Source organism: Python bivittatus, unplaced genomic scaffold (genome assembly GCF_059951505.1).
Source record: "Python bivittatus isolate LINGU-HERP-01145 unplaced genomic scaffold, Pbiv_v1 ctg000000_np1212, whole genome shotgun sequence".
NCBI classification, from domain to species: domain Eukaryota; kingdom Metazoa; phylum Chordata; class Lepidosauria; order Squamata; family Pythonidae; genus Python; species Python bivittatus.
This window is the reverse complement of record NW_028277028.1, coordinates 5,644,873-5,665,363: the sequence shown is the minus strand read 5'-3', so window position 1 is coordinate 5,665,363 and position 20,491 is coordinate 5,644,873. Positions and strand designations below refer to the sequence as shown.

General features: G+C 37.8%; 2 protein-coding genes and 1 non-coding gene across 4 annotated transcripts in view; 2 read left to right on the top strand and 1 right to left on the bottom strand.

Annotated features, from left to right (window-relative positions):
- Positions 1-349, bottom strand: part of POLR1A (RNA polymerase I subunit A) — a 46,779-nt gene extending 46,430 nt beyond the window's left edge. For both annotated transcript variants that reach the window (XM_088140244.1, XM_088140298.1), the window contains exon 1: positions 161-349. In XM_088140244.1, coding sequence (XP_087996370.1) covers positions 161-234 — 74 coding nt within the window. In that variant the 5' untranslated portion in view covers positions 235-349. The remainder of the gene's footprint in view (positions 1-160) is intronic.
- A 2-nt stretch (positions 350-351) lies between these two features.
- Positions 352-20,491, top strand: part of PTCD3 (pentatricopeptide repeat domain 3) — a 29,327-nt gene continuing 9,187 nt past the window's right edge. Inside the window, exons 1-17 of the mRNA XM_007439251.3 lie at positions 352-509; positions 1,816-1,865; positions 2,179-2,212; positions 3,389-3,434; positions 3,867-3,935; positions 4,397-4,501; positions 6,597-6,720; positions 8,656-8,759; positions 9,066-9,130; positions 10,019-10,106; positions 10,194-10,254; positions 14,524-14,606; positions 16,061-16,205; positions 16,791-16,841; positions 17,682-17,771; positions 19,199-19,227; positions 19,836-19,942. Of these exons, the coding sequence (XP_007439313.3) occupies positions 403-509; positions 1,816-1,865; positions 2,179-2,212; positions 3,389-3,434; positions 3,867-3,935; positions 4,397-4,501; positions 6,597-6,720; positions 8,656-8,759; positions 9,066-9,130; positions 10,019-10,106; positions 10,194-10,254; positions 14,524-14,606; positions 16,061-16,205; positions 16,791-16,841; positions 17,682-17,771; positions 19,199-19,227; positions 19,836-19,942 (1,358 nt within the window). The 5' untranslated portion in view covers positions 352-402. The remainder of the gene's footprint in view (positions 510-1,815; positions 1,866-2,178; positions 2,213-3,388; positions 3,435-3,866; positions 3,936-4,396; positions 4,502-6,596; positions 6,721-8,655; positions 8,760-9,065; positions 9,131-10,018; positions 10,107-10,193; positions 10,255-14,523; positions 14,607-16,060; positions 16,206-16,790; positions 16,842-17,681; positions 17,772-19,198; positions 19,228-19,835; positions 19,943-20,491) is intronic.
- Positions 14,294-14,438, top strand: LOC112542043 (small nucleolar RNA SNORD94). The gene has a single exon (XR_003085934.1). It is a non-coding gene; the product is annotated as a small nucleolar RNA SNORD94 (small nucleolar RNA).

Genomic DNA, 20,491 nt, shown 5'->3' with positions numbered 1-20,491 from the left:
TTAGAAAAGCAACAAACATCTTGATACTCAGAGGCCGAAAGATGTAAAGCGCGGCCTCATTAACTAAGTCCCCCAGAGCTCAATGTGGGCGGACTCCCGGGGAAGCGAACGCCTGATCGCTGCCTCAAGCAATGTATCCTTCGTGCCCTTCCCAGTTTACCGTATCTCCGCATCCGTATACATTCCAAACGACAGCCCCGTCAGGCGCCGCCACGGCACCTCCTTCGCCGCCATGACCCCGACCAAAAGACCTCAGCAATGCTGGCCAGGTTACCACTGACCCGACGGAGACTAGCAACCAAGGAGCCAGCGCGTGTGCACGGCGTGCGCGCGGCGATGTTCCTGATTACGGCTTCCGCTTCCGGTCTCTTCCCGTCTTCTGCGGCGGACGGCCGTTCCGTTATGGCGGCACGGTGGCTGCGTCTGAGCTCGTTTCCCACCCGAGATCTGTTCCAGAGAAGACTCGGCGGTTCGGGGGCGTCTGGCTCCTTTAGGGAAGGGGGTGAGAGGTACGTTGGGTGGGGATGTGAGAGCAGGACTCCCACGAATGACTTGGAAATGTGAGGCGGGAAAATGGGCAGTTTGAAGGTACTGTACAAGGTTGCAGCAGTAATCTGATGAATCGGATTGCAACCGTTTGATCATCTTGAAATGCCCGAACTAGGTTGGGATGGCAAATCATTCTTAATACTGCTTTTTCCTTGTAAATATAATCATATTGTATGCACCCTACTATATTAGTTTAAGGGTAGGTAATCTGAAGTTTTCTGGGCGTTTTGAATTTCAGCGGCTTGCAAACCTTGGCCGGCCTGACCCAACAGAAGAGAGTCAGAAAGTTGTACTGTAAGATTTATCTAACCTTGCTCGAAAGCAAATGTGTTTCTTTTTTTGGGGCATACTACAGTGCTTTTTAAAAATTGGGGTACGTAGGAGAAAAAATTGTGTGGGGGTAGATAAATTTATAATTAAACTAAGTACAATTATTACTACCCCTGATCTGAATAAGTCTCCCCTCTTCTGTCACATTAAAAATTAAAACTGGAAGAGCTCTTAAAAACTACAGCCAATGGTTCTTGGGCGTGCATAAAGCCTTATAACATATTATGCCACCTATTGTAAATAATTTTGGCCGTATGTTAGGAAATGCTGTCCCACAATAAAAACCAATTATCCAGAGAAGTGGTGGGTCCCCACTGCTCAGTGTATCCAAGCACAGGATAAACAGCTTCCTATCTGAGATGCTTTAATCTTGATTCCTGCACTTAGCAGAGGATTATATAATTTGGCTTAAATTGCACTTTCCAACACTGGAGGGTGACTGAGAGTAGCTGGTACACATCTCACCTGAGAAAGTTCTTTCTGTGTCTCTTGATTTTCTAATAATTATTGTCTATTGACGGATACTAGGTGAAATCATTTTTGCTAGAAGCACTTTCAATAAATTATAAACACCTACCTCAAGAAAGCCAACATTTTGCTTGCTTTCTATTTGAGATATAGTTTTTTTTTTCAGAAATAGATTGGATTCATACATTACAGCCATAAGATGATTTGATTTTAACTTAACATGACTTTCGGCCAATCATTCTCTCCCAGCTCAATCTACCTCACGGTGTTATTGGTGTAGGAAAAATAGGGAGCATTTTGCATGCCACCTTAAATTCTAAAAAATAAAGGTGAAATATAAATCTAATAAATATGCTTTGTTTTGTGTTATATAATGTCTCATAATGCTATGTATTCAAGAGAATGCTGTTAAATTATGTATGCAATATATATGTATACATTTATCCATATAATTTTTGATTTTCTTAGGCACTATTCAGAAAATGCAACCCTTCAGGAAAAATCCCCCATCCTGGAAGGTATATTTTGTTGTGTTTATGCTTGTACTCTTAAAATGCATATTTGCAAATAATAAATTTATCATTCTTAATATATGTTATCCATTGTATAATTATGTAAAAATAAATTCCACTTGAAGAAACTGGGCTTGTTTCTGGATAAAGTGAGCCTGGATAGAACAGCTTCTTTATCTGCAAAATTTGCTTCTGATACAGTCAAGCTTAGTGACTATTTTAATTCCATGCATAATTAAATTTTTAATAGTTGAATGTTTTCCGGATGTATATAGTTTAATAATTTGGTTATAGTTGTTTTTGTTTTTCATAATTTCAGAAGAAAGTATTTTCCTTCCAAGAAAAAAAAACTGGTGAGTTTTTTCAGTTCATTTTTTTTTTCAGGAGATGTATTACTACCCTTCCATGGCAACTTATAATAAATTTAAAATAGCCATAATCCCATAAACATAAATAATGGTATAAAACTTTAAAAATAGAGACTGAACCTTTGTGAAATTACTCTGAAATTTTCACATAAGCTATCAGGGCATCTGTTAGTACATTCTGGATCAGCTGAAGTTATAAACATTTTTTGGGAAACAGGCTTGTCGCATCGTCCATTGCTTCAGGATATATGTGTTTACTACAGGAAGAATATTCCTAGATGCCACCCCAAATGCTTAAAGTGTACATTTGCAAACAATGTGTAAATATTTGGTTGTGAGATTACCATGTTCCAAAGTAGCATGATAGCTTCTTGCAGTTTTTCCCCTCTTTTTAAAGTACTACCGCTCAAAAAAGAATGTGAGCCCGTGCCTAACCATAAGCCATGCTTCCCTATCCAAATGCGGTCTTGTGTATTACCATAGCCAGGCCTTCTCCAGCATTTCTGCTGTGGATGCAGGTGTCATTTCTCTGGCATAGTATGTACAACTATGACCTGAGTACTCTCTGAACATAAGTGTAGCTTTTTAAGTAAAAATCTGTACTATTTTTAATTAATTAAGATATTTTTAATTAATTAAGAAACTTCCTCTTATCTGAATAAAGATTCATTTTGTTAACAGTCAACCCCTTCTTATTGCATCAAAACATTAATTCAGAACTTCATCAGTTTCTAGAATTAGGAGAAAGGAAAAGGAACAAGTGAGATACCACCTGCAGACACTCCACTGCTTGGACATGTTTCCCCAGTAGTTTAGGTAGTTGTAGAAAAATATAGTGGACAATTAAGATCTCAAAGCACATTAAGTCCACAGCTGACAAATTAGGAAGTACTAGAACAGCTGTAAAACTGATTCCAAAACTCTTTTCCATCCCAAATAATCCGTTTGGAAAGACGCTATAATGTATTGTTATAGAATAAACACTCTCATGTTATAAGCTTGTTTTTTGCCAGTTGAATTGAATGTGTAGGGTTCTGAAGCATTCTTTTAGATCTTTGTATCTATTTTTACATTTTTGTTCAGTAAACTGCACCATCGTTTTTGTTGCAAATTAAAAATAATATTGCAAATTTAAACTTAACACATTTTGCTTAAAACTAGGGATAAATCAGCAGTTCTTCAGACACTTGCATCAACTGTTAACAGGGTAAGTACAAACCTTCATTACATTACTAGTCCTCTTTTGATGTAAAATGCCCTATAGAGTGCAAAATATATTTTTATCTGTGTTGTATGTTGCCTTTAATGTTAACTTTTGTTTTTTGTTTTGAAATTAACTTTATTAGATTTTCCTTTGGATGCGAAAATCCAATTCTGTTAAGTATGCTCATGACTGGTATAATGGTTTAGCAATTCCCCAAAGTACTTCATGTAATTATATGAAGAGAAAAAAGTATGATATATCTGCTAAATAAGTTTCAAATTTCAAACATGACTTCTTAAATAAAAGAGCTTTCGAGTATTAACTAAATTATTTTGATAGTCTTAATCTCAGTACTACAGAAAGATGAATCTTTTGTGCATTTGAACAGAATCTGTACATAAAGCATTTAATGTACAGATTTCCTCTTCCTTGCAGGATATTACAGCTGTTCACTACAGGTTTCAAGATGATCCTTATCTTATCCCCAGAAATTCTTTAGAGCATGTAAGTAACTCTTCCAAAACTGTATTTGCCAGAAACAAACAAAACAGTAGTTTGATTTGCAATCATTACTGTTTGTATGCATGGAAGAGCACAGACTAATTCCATTATTTCTAGTGTTCTTTTGGAATTGTAATTTCCTTTATTTTTGCACACTGATAAACTAATAATTGAGGCTGAGCTGGAAAGGGAAAAGCTACATCCAACTTCCCCATTGTGTGTCATATGCAGAGTTGCTTACTAAACTTCACATATTATAAACCAAGAAAAATAATCATTAAAAAATTGGATGCTTAATAGAAGATCTTATTTAAAGTTAGTAAGAACAATTTATTTGTTTATAGGGTTTACTTATTTACTGCCTTAATTGAAAGGACTTCTGGCAGTATACAAGTGATAGTATGATGTAAGAAAGCGTTACATATGATTACTTTCTATAAAATAAAGGTATATTCTTTTCACAGCATTTCTTTTCCATGTCAAAAGCATCAGGACAAAATGCAGCCAAACATATCATTAACACACATCCTGAGTTTTTTGAGAAAGACTATGCTGAACCTCACATTCAGGTAAATGTTACACTGTTTATCTCATACATAATGCACATTTATTAGCATACAAGGATAGATTTCATACGCATTGAATAACATTACTTGTTCAATTAATCCACTGCTTGAATACAGTCAAAAGAACTTGAATCAGTTACATTCATGCTTGCTGTGCTCAGGCACAATTCCCTGTTTTGTACTAGAGTAAGGGTATTTAAGCTCATCCTTGTCTTCTGCCTGCTCTCTTTGCTCAATACACAGTATTGTGTAACTTGGCATAACATTGAGTTATCTGTACTGTGCTGCTTACATACAATTAGGTTCAAGAATATGGATAAAACTGGCATTATTGCCAGAGCTTCATTCAGGGCACGGCAATGTCTCCCTAGAAATTCAACAAATAATCAAGAGTCACTAGTGGAAGAGTCAAGAACAAGATTTGAATAGACAGGTCACTTTTACTGTAGATACAAGAAACCCTAATAATGAAGAAGATCATCTGCTGTGGAATCTAGCAATTCAGCCCACTATACATAGCAACCCCAGGGTTTAAATCTTCAGTCTCTTTCTCCTGTCTTTAAATGGTTATGAACTTGCTGGATCTAGCTGCTACAGTTAGGGACTTGCTGCACATTTCTTATCCTTTAGTGTGGAGGGCCTGCAACAATACTGGTTCTGTCTGGTCTCAGGGTTAGGGTTGGAGTGAGGATTGGATGCAGCAAGATCAGAAGCAAACAGTTCTGTTACAGTAACTGTCCGGGTGGTATGTGCTTCTCCTGCCCGAAAACATACTCTTAGCCTGTTGTGCCGTGCAAGCAGGAGAAAAAGTCACAAGAATGAACCAATGCTTCTAATATATATAGGATAGCAAGAGAGATAGGCCTGCTTCACTGCTCTTATTGCCAGAGTGTAGGTCCAAATGTGGATCTGTACTTGAGTTTGGTCATACTCAGTCTTCTGTCATTGCCACTCTAGGTGTCATTTCATTTCCTGGAATTCCTTAGTGGTGGAGAACATTAGGATTGGTAACTGGGAAGGGACCACTCAAGAGTAAAGTAGTTTAATATCAAATTTTAATTTATTTTTTTTCCTTGATGTATTCTTATTAGCTATGTTAAAAAAGTAACATACAATTTAATTTTCATCCTGACTCGGCGTATTTTTTTAAGTTAGGGGCCCAGCATTCCATTCACAGGGGAAAAGCACATGTAAACTCAAACCACTGTGTAGATAGAAAGACATTTTTGTGGCTAAGACTTTTGAAAATCTGCTCTTATAGGAATAGTTATTCCATGCCAAATCAACAAAAATATGTTAGTTCATCCAACGAATGTTGTAGTATTAAATAAATGCAGTTTTGGAGCTCTATGAAACATACAAAAATCCATGTCCTCTGTTATTTGTATTTGATGAGATGTTCCAGTTCTGTTAAATATGCTCATAACTAGTATAATGGTTTAGCAATTCCATTGCTTCATGTAATTCTGATCTACTATATTTTTTAGTTTTAAAATGAGATCTTAGTGGCTTTGTAGAATGTTTAAATCTCATTTACTGACAAAAGTCATGGGATTACAATGAACAAAGTGTTTTTATTTAATAGATCCAACGAAGCAAATACTTGAAAGCTAAGATACTCAAACCAAGTTACAAGAGTCCTAGATCTACATACAAGAGCAATCAATCAGCAAACAAATAGAGGAATAAGGAACGTGAACAAAAGGGAAATTACACAACTGAGCAAGCAGTAATAGTGAAAAAACTCTGACACTTCTGCTTATAATGTACTTCTCTTGCCAGCTACACCTTACTGTTTCCAGTTATCCTGGTAGTTTTGGGCAGAGAGGCTACGTCCCACGGCCAGTCAAGAAGTCTATCCCTATAATCCTTGCTATTTTCAAGACGTGCATCCATCAAAATTGAGAAAGAAGAAACTTCTTGCTGCTGCTCCCAGTCTGAATCCTATCCTCCTTTTCACTGGAAAAAGACAGTAGATTTTAGAATTATAAAATACTTAGAGTTACCAGCCTCCCTCCACACTGCTAAATGCACAACACTGTCTTTGTAGAACATTTGAACATAATTGTGTTTTGTTATTTTGTTCCCTTTACTTTAGTGTCTCATGCCAGAAAAGTTGATGTTGCAACTTGAAGAAGTGAGCGAGGTTGCACTAAATAATCTAATTCAGCTAAGAAAAGTAAAAGCATCTGTGAATATGTATGATCAGCTTCTGCAAGCAGGTATTAGCCTGAAGCAACAGTTGTACTAAACAGATTTGGGTGGGTATAAGCTGTTTTAAATTTAACAGGACTTGCTTCTGAGTAAATGCCTATGAGATTGCACTATAAGGGTAGGTACTATCTAGTCAAAACCAATTTGAAATCTTTATTCAGTTTTTAGAATAAATAAGAGAACTAAACTCTGTCATAGCTTTTGGAAGATTTATACTGAAGTACTTTAAAGACCAGCAAGTTTTATTGGACGGTATGCAGTCAGCAGCCTGATTCATCACATTTGTGGAAGATACAAAATATTTATGCTGAAAGAATGGACAAGGCAAGGCAAACTCAGCTGGCAGTCTTATATCATATAGTAAACAACATATGAATTGATTAAATAAAATAACTTGAAACATTTAGTGTACATTTACATCTACATCATCATATATCCCATGTTTTGAAAATTCAGGGTGGCTTACAACAAAAATCAAAACAGTCAAACCCCAGAATCTTTCCCTCAACTTAAATATAGATATAAAATCTACAATAAAACAGGAGAAACTGTAAGTTATATCAACTGTAAACCATAAATTCATGGCTGAGTAAGTGCTGGTCAGACAGACATTACATGCCTTCAACATTCATCTTAATAAGTAAATACAAGGGGGAAATCAACTTACTTTTTCCTGTTTAGGAAAATGTATGTGCTTCATACAGCTAATGCTTGATAATAAGATACATTTATTTTCTTCTGACATCCTACTACTGTTATGAAAATGTTCACAATTTCTGGGATTTCTGGACTTCCAATTCCTGGTATCTTCATTTTTGGGTCATCAGGTGCATCATAAAACAATGTTAATTGCACTCCCTTCTGTGCACCAGTTTCAGGCCCATCTGATTTGGCCTTTACTTGCACCTACAGTGTTATCCATTTCCGCAGCAGAATGATTCGCCTTTCTAAGATAACTGTGTTATGGCGTTAATAGATGGCTAGATTGTAAGACAGAACATAGGCCTCTTCCTTATCCATGGGCTCATTGTATTGTGATTCACAAAGCTTACGACAAACGCTTGAGATAGTGACTTAACTTCATTTTATTTTGAAAGTATTTCAGCTATCCTTTGATTTATACTTCCTTGCACCTTCAGGTGGTTTTGCTTTTTTGTTCATTGCAGTAGATAGTGGGGATTTTTTTTTCCAAAATAGCATAACATAGCAGCCTTTTACACTAATCCAAGATACACTTAGTACACTGGAAGTATCTGAGGATAAAATTTTGCTAGTATGCTATGGAGCATTTATAAGCTGTTCAAAGTAGCCGCCTTGGCAATGTTACTAGTTTGATTATGGGCATACTACATGGCAGTGCAACCACAAAATCATCTTTTTATCCATGAAGTATAAGTTGGTTGACTGATTAGACAAGAATACATTTTTATATATATATACACTCAGAGACACATGCACACATATATACTCTCTATAACGTGTGTGTGTGTGTGTATGTAAACGTAGCATAACTGGCTGACCATTGATTTTGTTTTATGATCATGGCTGTTTAAAATATTACAGATTTGCTTCTTTTTTTATTTTGGTCTGTATTTCCTTGTTCATCATCTTGTGAGTCAGGCAGCCTACAAAAATGGTTAAATAAATAAAGCCTTTTAAGCATGTTGTTACTTTGCTTGCTAGGCTTTCTTTTATTTTTACCTGATCTTTTGAAAAAATCTATACCTGCATGCTATGAAGGATGTTTCACTTGCATATTCTCTGGATGAAAAGGTAACTTGCATAGCTTACTTATTCCACTGTCACAAAGCTTTTTCTGTTACCTGATTGTTTGTTGTGACATTTCACATTCAATAATCTATTAAGATGTTTCATTTTGATGATATGATTATATACATAAGCTAACTGCTATGATTTACAATTTGTGGTTTTCGCATTTGCAGGAACTTGCATATCTCTGGAGACATCAAACAGTCTTCTGGATCTCCTATGTTTTTATGGAGATAGAGAACCGGATCAGGAGAAAGATAGTGAGCTGGAAAAACAAGTAAATAAGGATGGGTGGATTTTGAATAAGGCTGTATCTGCTATATACTGTATATATAAACACAAACAGTACTTTGGTAAGTTAGAACTGTTTCAGATTTCCGATTCCTGTGAAAGGGAGGTAAGAGCCAGCCACCTTGTCCTAGTTTTTCATGTCGAGACAAGAGAGATAGAAATAGCTAGTTGTATGGTGGGACCTTGACCTCTGTCTGTATAAAGATATTCCAGACAGCCTAGTTTAAGACAGAATTCTGTTATGCATAAGTATGCACATGCTAGAAGGCTGACACTTGAAATTTTTATGCAGGAGGAAATTCTACCAAGAAGGCAGTTTGCAAGGAATACTTCTAAATACCAACAAATTACATGGAGGTATGAAATATGCTAGCAGCAATGCCTTGGGGTATATTTGCATGAATTTTAGTTGGAAATCCAAGATATTTCTTATGTACTAAGTAGCCTATTTAAAAAAATATTGAAGAAGGAAAGGCGTCTTCAGGCTATATAATGAAAGTAGCTTAATGTAACCGTAGCATGCTGTTTAATATTTATTGTAAATCCTAGATATTAACTTTCTGGATTGATTTCCAAATAGTCAGATTGATTGCAATAGATAAAACTTGTGAAACCTTAGGCAAATTAACATCTAAAACAGTCTGAACTGCTTTAACAGTATACGTTTGACACAATAAGACAAGTTTTTTAAGTGTGGAAGAGTGGCTTACAGATAGTCACAAAAATGTGTGTACTGAATGTCCAGTGGTGTAGCAGGCTCACTTTCTATTTCTGAACAATTTCTGTTCATATTTCATAGGTACTACATATATGCCATGTCTCAGTGTGTGAGCAAATGCAAATTTTTAGACAAGTTATCTAAAAGGTTTAATCTATGTTTATGTTAAACCTCAGAAGAAAAGTGAGATATAAATGTAGTAACAAAAATTTTTTTTACATGCTAATGTGTATGAAAAGACAGGTTTTATATATACAGATACAGATATCTGTATCTATGTACACACATACCAACTTACATATTGTATATGTTACTTGTGAAGTACATCAAAGATGCTATGATATGTGGTGCAGTGCATGTTCATCCACAAGGATTTTATATCTTAAGAAATAATACTGTATATTTCAAACCAGTCTGCACAGAAATGTGCTATGCTTAAATATATGCCAACTATGTAGTAGCCAGATAGGCATGAAAAGACCATAGTTTATTTCCTCAATTGGTATGTCATATTTTCTAAATTCCAGGGAAAACAACAATGCTGAGAGAATATTTAACCTAATGCCAGAAAAAAATGCATATTCCTATTGTACGATGATCAGGGGAATGGTGAAGGTACAGTTGTAATCTTTCTAACAACTTTGCTTCTCTTTTTTCTCCAGGTCAGTATATTAATGTTTTATACTTTCCTTGTCATTTCAGCATGGAGCATGCCAAAAAGCGTTCAGCATGTACACTGATTTGTTGAATAAAAAGCTTAAGGGTAAGTTTTGGACATTATTGCACAAGAGGAAATGTGCCAATGAGAAAAGCTAGAAGTAGGGAATAGGCCGTGCATGCAGAATTAGTCCTTCTTCTGTTACTGACCACACCCTTAAACTTTGCAAGTTTGTGGTTCTGGTTTGTAGCTGCTACATGAAAATGGTAACACAGAGATTGTTGTTTGGTAGTACAGGTAGTCCTCGCTTAATGACCATTCGTTCAGCAACCGAAGTTTGCTGAAGATGGCGCTGAACAAATGGTACTTCCAGTCTTCAAAGTTACGGCCGTTGGGCTTCCGGTTCTGTTTATGGCTGCTCGTACATCTCCATAAGGACTGCTCCTCAGGTGGAGACGACATTCCAGCCCCCAACGTTTACCATTATATTGGTGAAGCGAACTAAACCCCTCCAGATCAAAGGGGGGGATGTAGAACTTCCCTCTGGAGCCCTACACGACCACTCCTTGCAAGTAAAGCATGGACAAATGCTGTGACAAGCCTGTGGGTTGAGTGGCCGGGGGAGGAGGATTGATGTCTGTTCCAGGCTGGGATGCAGCCTTATGGTCACTAGAGCTGTCAACTGACGTTTCTTAATCACTTTGGAATTATAAAAGTGTTAAGCTTTCTTATGCAAAGGATGGAAGCTGCCCCTTGTGTTAATCTGCTTTCCCAGAGGATTGCAACTGATCCTAAACTAAATAAAAATGGACTTCTTTTTGGATAAAAGCAAAAATAAGACAAATAAATCTAAGATCAGAATTTTAATAGTGTAGAAGAAAAAAAAGAAAAGAGAAAAGATTCAATAACTTTCCAGGGAATTATAAATATATTCAAATTTACTTTTTGAGGAAATTTCAGTTTTCAATTTCCAAATAGTTTGAGTCATTTCGTTTGCTGATATAGTGATTCTGGATGAGAATGAAAATACATCTTGAATAGTGGATAGTGACTTTGTTGAAGACGTTTGCTGACACCTAGTGGTGGTAGTTGGTAAATAACGAGATATATTACACAGTATTTTTTATAATGGCCACACGGAAAACCCGAATAGAGATGAGACAGCCTTCCATGGAACAACCACTAAAGAGGGAGAAAGAAGAAACCTCAGTCCCTCCCACAATGATTAAAGCCATGTTTGAGTACTTAGGAACTAAACTAACCCAAACATTTACAATTAGATATTAAATTTCAGATGCTTGAAAAACGGATGGAAAAGAAATTTGACAAGATAGATAAATTTGTAAAACAAGTGAATGAAGATGTTAAACAAACCTTGGGAGAAATAAAGCAAACCAATGATAAGTCTAAACTAAAGTCATCAGATCATGGTTTGCGACATCGCCTAGTTGCATCTTTGCAACGTCAAGTGGCAATGCTTTGCTTCTTGGGGGACTCAGTGGGATGGATCAGCTACTCCAGGGACAGATGGCGGCATGACACAATGCTTCACATGGCCTTTGGATTAAGAGGCTACACAAGACTGCAAAGGACTCAGATGACTGCCCAGTTCCCCCTTGTGGAGGAACTGGAGGGTTATGATCGGTTGAGCTGGTAGGGACAGCAACAGCGGAGGGCAGATGCCTTAGGGCTGTCATGGATCTCCCTTGCAAAAGCCATTTTGTTTCTGGGTTCCAGGCTGAGGCCTGAAGGGTGGGGGGTGTTTCATAGTTGAGGTAAGTTGCCCTCCTTTGGGTGAGAGCTAGGAGGGGGGTTGGGGTGTATGGGGTGTATGGAATGGGACAACCCCTGGCCAGCCTAGTGACAGCTGTTGGTGGGGGAGACTAGTGTTGGTAGTTTGTGTAAAGAGAGGGTTTGTTTGAGTCTCCCCATGGTGCTGAAAGCTCTAACTGAAGTGCCTGGAGGACTCAGCTTCCTGCTCTTTTAGAATAAATAAGTATAAAGGAATGATATGGGATCCCCTGTTTTGGGAGCTGGAGGGTACAGGGTGAAGTGTTTGGGAGTCTCAGGATTGGAAGTGGGGTAGAACATCATGGTAGGGGAAGGTATGGCAGGGGACCAGGGGCAGGCTGCTCTCAGGAAACAAGAGCCTGGTATCTCATACCAGTTCCTTATTCCGGCCCTCAGATCTCAATCCCAGTTCCTGGTCAGCAGGCCTTCAGAGGCCCTGGACTTTGGCTGTTGCTACCAAATGCCAGGTCAGTCTGTAATAAGGCCGCCATCATTTGCGACTTAATCACAGATGAGAGGGCTGACCTGGCATGTCATGGTCAGTACTGGTCAATACAGTCTGTATTATTGAAACCTGGCTGGGTCTGGAGGGGGGATGTTCCCCTCTCAGAAATGTGCCCAGTTGGGTTTTGGGTATAACATCAGCCGAGATTCCAGGGCAGGGATGGGGGTGTCATCTGGGAGTTTCTTATGGCTTTCAGGGGCACTGCTCCAAAGGTTGCCAGATGTGAGACTGGTCCTTAAGTTGGGGTATACAGATCAGTTGGAACTGGTGCTACTGTACCAGCCTCCCTGCTCTGTAGCAACCTCCCTGCCTGAGCTCCTTGACTCCATCTTGGGGTTGGCAGTAGAATTCCCCAAGCTTATGGTCCTGGGGTATTTCAATCTGCCTTTCTTGGGAGAGGGGTCTGATGTGGCTCAGGAGTTCATGGCCTCTGTGACAGCCATCAGCCTATCCCAGGTCATAGTGGTCACACACCTGATCTGGTTTTCTTGTTGGAGCAGTGGCAAAGTGATCTGAAATTGGAGGAACTTGCTGTGACTCCCTTGTCATGGTCAGATCACGCCCTGGTAACCATGAGATTCTTTACTGCTGCCCCTGCTGCAGGGAGGCAGGACCAATTAGATCAGTCCATCTGTGGTGACTGATGGACCCGCAAGGGTTCCAGAGGGAGCTGGGGGTTGTTCCTGAGGATCTGCTGCACGGTCCAATAGAGGCCTTAATCAGCTCTGGCCTTTGATTGGATTGTGCCCATGCAACCTCTCCCTTCCCATGAATCCCATTGCTCTCTGTGGTTTACGGAGGAGTTGAGGGAAATGAAACAGGAGAAGAGACATCTAGAGCACCACTGGAGGTCAACAAAGGATGAACTTGACCAAACACAAATGATGATGGTAAGATGCTGCTATCCATTCAATTGTGTCCAATTCTTGGCAGTTCTATCCGCCACAGGTAAACACAGGTAAGAGCCTGTTTAGGCCTACCTTGTGGTGGTAAGGACAGCAAAACAACAATACTTTTCTGCCCTTATTACGTCCACAGATTGCCATTCAGCAGCCTTGTTTCAGGTGAATTATAATGCACTCTACATGGGGCTTGCCCTTGAATCCAACAGCTTCAGCTGGTGCAAAATGCAGTGGTATGGGCAGTTTTGTATCCCCCTAAGTGGACACATGTTACACCTCTACTTCATGAACTGCACTGATAACCAGTTTACTTCTGGGTCCAATTCAAGGTGCTGGTTTTGACCTTTAAAGCCCTACATGGCATGGGGCCAGGTTATCTGAGGGACTGCCTTTTCCCCGTTACATTTACCCATCCCATCAGGTCTGGTAGAAGAGGTATGCTGCAGGTCCCATCTGCAAAAAAGTTCCATCTGACGGGACCTAGGAGGCGAGCCTTTTCTGCCGTGGCAGCTGCCCTCTGGAACATCCTCCCTCCTGACGTAAAGTTAGCCCCAACACTCACGGCCTTCCGGAAAGCCCTTAAAACGTGTTTTTTCCAGCAAGCCTGGGGAATCCCCTGGTAATAGGGAGCCCGCATGTTGCCTGCATTATGTGCAGTATTCTTCCACTTGTGGTCTTGTTTTTATCTGTATTCATTGTTTTCATTGTTTTTCAGTGGTTTGGTATGTTTTAATAGGAAGTTTTATTGTATGCCGCCCAGAGTCATTTTGTTTGAGATGGGTGGCTCTATAAATTTGACAAATAAATAAATGACCATACTTTTAGTGAGTAGAGAGATGTAGCTGATAACATGGCAATGTTGCTTGTGGTCTTAATATGTGTCTTCCCCCTTTATAGACAGTACTGGGTCTGTCATTTGAATTTCTGACCATTGGAGTATTTGTTTGCAGCAATGATGAATGGCGCAGGGGTACGGACCTCAGCTGGATCATGGGGGCTGAGTGTGAGTTATCTGTGTCCCACCATTGCTGGCAAGTGGCTGGCTTTCTGGGGCCTGGCTCACATGAGAATTTCGCCTTACCCTGAGCTGCTGTAGATATACTGATTGCTTCAGCCATGTTACAAATAATGTCTATGCTATTGCTTATGGGATAATTGGCTTTCTGTTTGTTACAGCTGATGTGAACACCTTCAATACACTTATTGTAGCAGCTATAGAGGTTAAGGAAAGATACATTGAGAAATGGGCGTGCATTGAAGTAAGGAGAAATTTTTGATTCAAATTTTTCTATAGTAAATATTTAGGTACAGTTAAATCCTGTCCTTTTATTGTAATTTATTTATTAATGCACATTTATAGTTAGGTATCATCTATATTTGCTCATTTTCTAATATTCTATGGTGATTTCTATTTACATAAATTCTTTGTAATCAGTTCTAATGTTTTAATTAGTCTTCATCAGTGAGACAGTAACTTCTATAAAATGATCAGTACACATAATTACAATACAAAGATATATTACACTTTGAGATTCCAATATGTGTCATATGCATGCAATGCATGTGAGAAGGGGAGGGGCTTCACTTGTGTATCCATGACTTTTTTTACCTCCCCATGACACGCCCCCATCTTATATTATGATTAGTTATATAAACAAAGAAGCAAATAAATTCTGTGGCCTGAGACTACAGAATAAATACATCATGTCAAACCCTGCATCAGAATCTCTGATGAGATAATTGTCATTGCATTTATTTTTGTATAAATCAAATTTATAGATCACCCAACTTATAAATGACTCTTGGCAGTGTACAAGTTAAATTACCTTGCTATGTATTAGAATAGATTGAGAGGAATTACTTTTCAATTCAGTTTGAGACTGCAGAAGAGGGCTATGGGTTGGGTGACAGATGTCAAGGATGTTTAAACAGATAAGCTGTTGCAAAAGTCTCAATGTTACTGTACTTAACCTTGATAAAGCACTTTCGTGTTCAAATATTTTACTATATTTTTACTAATTAGCAGCCCTTAATGGGTGCTTTTTTTCTGGAAAAAAATAGTGATAATAGCAGATCTTGATTATCTAAGTTGGTCCTAAGACAGAAGAAATGTGTTCTATAATTACTAAGTATAGTAAACCTAGAATTGCCACAAAGTCTGGAAATATTGTTCAAAACTACACCTTGAAAAAAGCTTATTTAAAGCAATACCCATTGGTTCAGTGAAATTTGATTTCCATGTAGTTTTTTCCAAATGACACAAGGGGACTAGTTACAAGAAAAAGGGCCTTTCCTACCTCTGTGGAGCAGTTCCTCAGGCTTGACTGGTACCTACATTATTTTTCTTTCAGCTATAGGCAAACACCTTTTTTGGGGAGTAGTATTTTTGGAAACTCGCTATTTAAATGATAATCTTAGGACTGTGATTTTCATGTTTTATTTACTATTTTGTGGGGGGGGGGGTCTGCTTATTTTTTCCGTTCTACTTTATGTGCCAGTTTTATTTTTTATCTTTCTAATAATATATTTTAAATGATGCAAATACAGAAGGGTACAGTTGATAGTATTCTGGAATGGCATTAATTAAATAAATATATGCGCAAATGTTAAGGAATTGTGTAGGGGGAAAAGGATACAAATGTACAATCTGAAGGAATGGGAATATTGTTTTTACATAAAAGTTAAATCAAATTCTTGATATTTTGGTTAATAGGACTTGCTGAGGCAGATGGTTGAACAGGATATACAACCAAATCTGCTAACTTTTAATTCTGTACTGAAGGCACTGAAGCAATGTGGTAAGGTACCCCGGGCTAAGGCTAGACTGACCTTGAATGAGATGAGAACACTAAATATAGGTAAGAATTTTCTGCAATCTGTAAGATTAATCCAATGTTCATTTTCTGTAGTTTTACCTTAGTAGTAATATTAACACAGTCCTAATTGAGATATTTTTTTAAAGATATTTTTTTAAACCCTAACTCCTGTGAGTAGATTATATTTAGATAGTTATTCACCCATTTTAACCTATAAAGTCATTTTTAAACATTAGGTAGTAATAATAAACTTCAATAAAATCCTTAAAAATATATATTTAAAGTAATACAGTAGCTTAAAAACAGTATTACATGACAGTAAGAACAGAAAATACAGCAGCACAAATTTAACCTAATATAGATCATGAGCGTATAACCTGAGACCACATGTCTGCCTTCTGCCAAAGTCTTCAGTGTAGTCCTCCAGGACCTCTCAAAAGTTGCCTCCGTTATATCTTTAAGGGAGAAGGGGAAAACTGCTAAGTATGTGGAGAATAGTCATATTTACTTTTTAATTACATCAAGTGTTGCCACTGGCATGAAATAAGTTGCATGCATCTGCTACAGTTTAATACATTTTTGTACATCAGTTATGTTAAATGTTGATTTGATCTATATTTATTTCAGAACCTAGCCTTGCAACATATTACCATTTGCTATGCATGTCACATAAAATTGGTACGTAGTATCTGTTTTTATGTCTTGTGAATTTGGGTAAAATGTGGTTCTGTTGTAATAATCTCTCTTTTGGCTTTTGCTGCATAGAAGTTGCTTCACGTTTTGCTCTGAATGTGTGGATCTCTCTCTGTTTCACCTGAATTTGGATCTTTTTTTATAGACCAAACTCTAAAATAAAATGTTGCAATATTGAGACTCTTTAATTATATTATATTGAGCAGAATTTTATGGTGCATGATTCTGAAAGTCTTTGAGAGATTCAGAGACAATTGACCAGGATCACATTTTGTCTGCCTAGTAAAAGTTATTTATCTGGGCACACATATTAGTGATTTTTTAAGTTGGACTGAATTGGAACCAAAATTCAACATCATGCAGTGCCAGCAACAACTTTATGTTGCCCTTCATGAAATATAAATTAAATAGGACATGGACCATATTTGCTAGAGTGTCCTAACTAGCCTTTACCATAGAGAGGAGTATTCCCATTCTCTCTTTCTCTTCTACCATACTCCTGCTACCTGTCCATTTGCACTTCCATGCCTGGTTTAATGTACTGGTTTGTAGTTTTAAAGTCTCAGTACCTTGAGTCATAATAAGTACAGTCAGAATTTGCAGTGATAGGCAGCTCAACCAGTCTCCTCAATTATGAGCAACAATCATAAGCAAAATCATTATGAAAACTATTTCTAACAATCTGTTTATAATTTGCTACTTAATTTATCTGTTCCACCTGACTTCATAGTCCAATCTCATTTTCACAGAAACATATTTTACCTGCCGTTTAAATAAAACATAGTTCAATGAAAACTTGATTCTGGATGTTTTTTTGTTGTATAGCCAGAGTTGCTGATTCCCAGTCCCATGTGCTATATGCTATCATAAATGAAATTGAAGGAAAAGCTTTTTATCCTCAGGATCCGGATGATAGTATGTATTTCTTGTTTTATTCCATGGCAGTTTCGCATTGTGCATGACCAATGTATAACAAAAGTAATTTTTGAAACTGAATATGAGAGGTCAGCTGATGGATAGCAGTGTTCCTTGGCATTTGTTTGTGTCCATTAAAGTAATCAGTTAATATGTAAATCATTTGTGTGGGTAATGTGCAAGAATATTTGTTGTTTATGCCTCCTGCAAATTTTTGGAAAAGAGACTAGGATGTTAAACAATGAATTATCCACTTGTTATGAAGAGGTATTGAATAATGAGTTAATTCTTGATGTGGACCATATAGTCTAACCTTTTTGTTCCTAGGCTGGTGGTATAACACCAGTTCTTTTTTCCTGCTTACACCCATGGTGAAGCACTATGATTCAACTCTTTTCCTCAAATTTCATTCTTAAATGCTTTCTCCTCACCCATATCTTTTTCAAAATTGAAAAAAAAAAAGGCCCTCTTCCTCTGATCATGACCTTGAAAGGAAAATGAATTATTTTCAAAGGCAGAAGACAAAATTTCAGGTCTCTGTTTTGAATCGGAAAAGAATGCCAATTCAGATTGCTCCTACAGTGAAAACATCCACGGTGTGCTTATTCATATGGATCAAAACCATACTGAAATATCTCCAGAAATTTTCCCAGAAATCCCAGGCCTCTCCTCATCTCCTCAGTGTCATCACTGCAGCCTTCAGCCATCCAAATTCAACTCCTAGCTGCTGAAAGGTTACCCATCCTTTCCCTAATCAGACTGTGGCTAGTTCTTATCAGAACCATAAGTGTGCTGGCATTTTCTTCTCCATGTTCCAACTTGTGCTAGCTCGCTTTTGTTCTACCCTGTGGGCTTCAGTGGTTCAGCCCTAGACTGGAATTTGGATGGGATCTAGCAGCACATCATCCCTGGCTTCCTGGCCAATAGGAGGATAACACCTGTTGCTGGATGCTGAGTTTACACAACATGCTTAGCCATAAAGTGGCTTGTTTGATTTAAGGTTAGCCTGTTTGGGGAATTCAAACATTGTATTTTATGATTATTATAGTTTACAGCTTATCTTAACCAGTCTTAACATGTGATACAAACCTAGTCAGTTGTAGTTAATACAATAAGCTATGGTTTAGTCAAACAGAGTAATGCAATATGTGAGCATAGTTTTAGTGTCCAGTGTTCTCTCCTCAGCACCTGACTAGGTTACAGTTACTTGTATTCGCTGCTCAAAGCGTTAAATATTTAAATGTTATGTTATTATGGCTTTAGGTGGCATCTTGGTTTGAGAAGCAGCCTGCTAGAGTTCTTTGGCTTGATACACAAGGCGAATTGTTATTGAGCCCTTTGGATTTTTTTCAGTAACCCTAAGAAACCTCTCTTTTGGATTGCTAGAGAATGTCCAAAATTAACAATGGCTACTTCTTCCTTTCCAGTCCACTTCTTTCTAAGTGCGATGAAAACAGTAAGTGGATTTGATTGTTGAAATGTAAATGTATATTTCAGTAGCTTTCTGACTACCTATGTATTAACTAGACTAAAAAGCACCTTGTGTAGTTTGTACTGTTGTTCCATTAGGAACTGGTTCCTTCCTTGCTATAATCCATTATTTTTTGTGCTTGCGGGAGCCAAATATCTAAATGGACAAACATGTGTTGAAACTTTCAGCCTGAGATGAATAAGTGTGTGTGTGTGTGTGTGTGTGTGTGTGTGTGTATTGTTTTAAAGCAAATATTTTTTTTAAAGAGTATGTCCTCTATGTAGTAGAATCTTACAGCAACAGAGAAGATTTGTGGAATTATTTGCAGAACTTGGAATCTGATGTGAGACTCCAAACTTTTGCTGCTTTGCTGATCCAGAAAATGAGATGTCAATCTCATCTAAATCTTTTAATCTCACCTGCCACCTATCCTTGATCATAAAGATATCTTGTTAACTTCTAACCTTTTATAAAACCATGCATTAGGAATTCATGCTTGTTGTTAAAATTGAAAAGCGTTTATGATGCCTTGTGTAGCAGAATAACTGTTACTTCTTGGATTCAAGGATTAATGCTTTGTGTCTTTATTGCAGTGCCTGGAACTGAAGGATGTTCAACTTGCTTATCGGCTAAATAGAGTGGTGGAGACAGCAGAGAACAGGCTAATGTTGGGAGATATGACACACAAGAACTTTTACTAGTAATTGTTATTTAGTATTCATAATTACAGAATTGGATTTTCAACAGCTTCAGTTGGGCTGGAGGATTAGAAAGGAAATAGATTTATTCTTAACTTCTGGATGTTATTGAAATTATTGATTGATTGACTGATTGATTGATTGATTGCATTTATATCTCACTATTAAGGACCCTTGGCAGTTCACAGATAGACATACACAAAATATCCAGAATAAAACACAGTAGAATAACAATGAATAGTATCAATCCCCAACTGTTCAGTGAAAGAGCACTGTTTGCAGAAGACACTTTGGGAGGGAGCATATCTAATTTCAACCAGGGAGCCATTCCAAAATGCCAGAGCTGCCACCAAGAAGCAGCACCTCTGGTCTTAGCCCCCCTCACTTCCCCAAAGTGGGGAACCACAGGCTGCTTTTCCTGGAACAATTGTGTAGGGCAGGCAGATTTAGCTGGAAAATATGGTTCTGAAGGTAACCTGGTGTCAAGCCATACAGGGCCTTATAAGTTAAAACCAGACCTTTAAATTGCATCCAGAAGTTTATTGGTAACC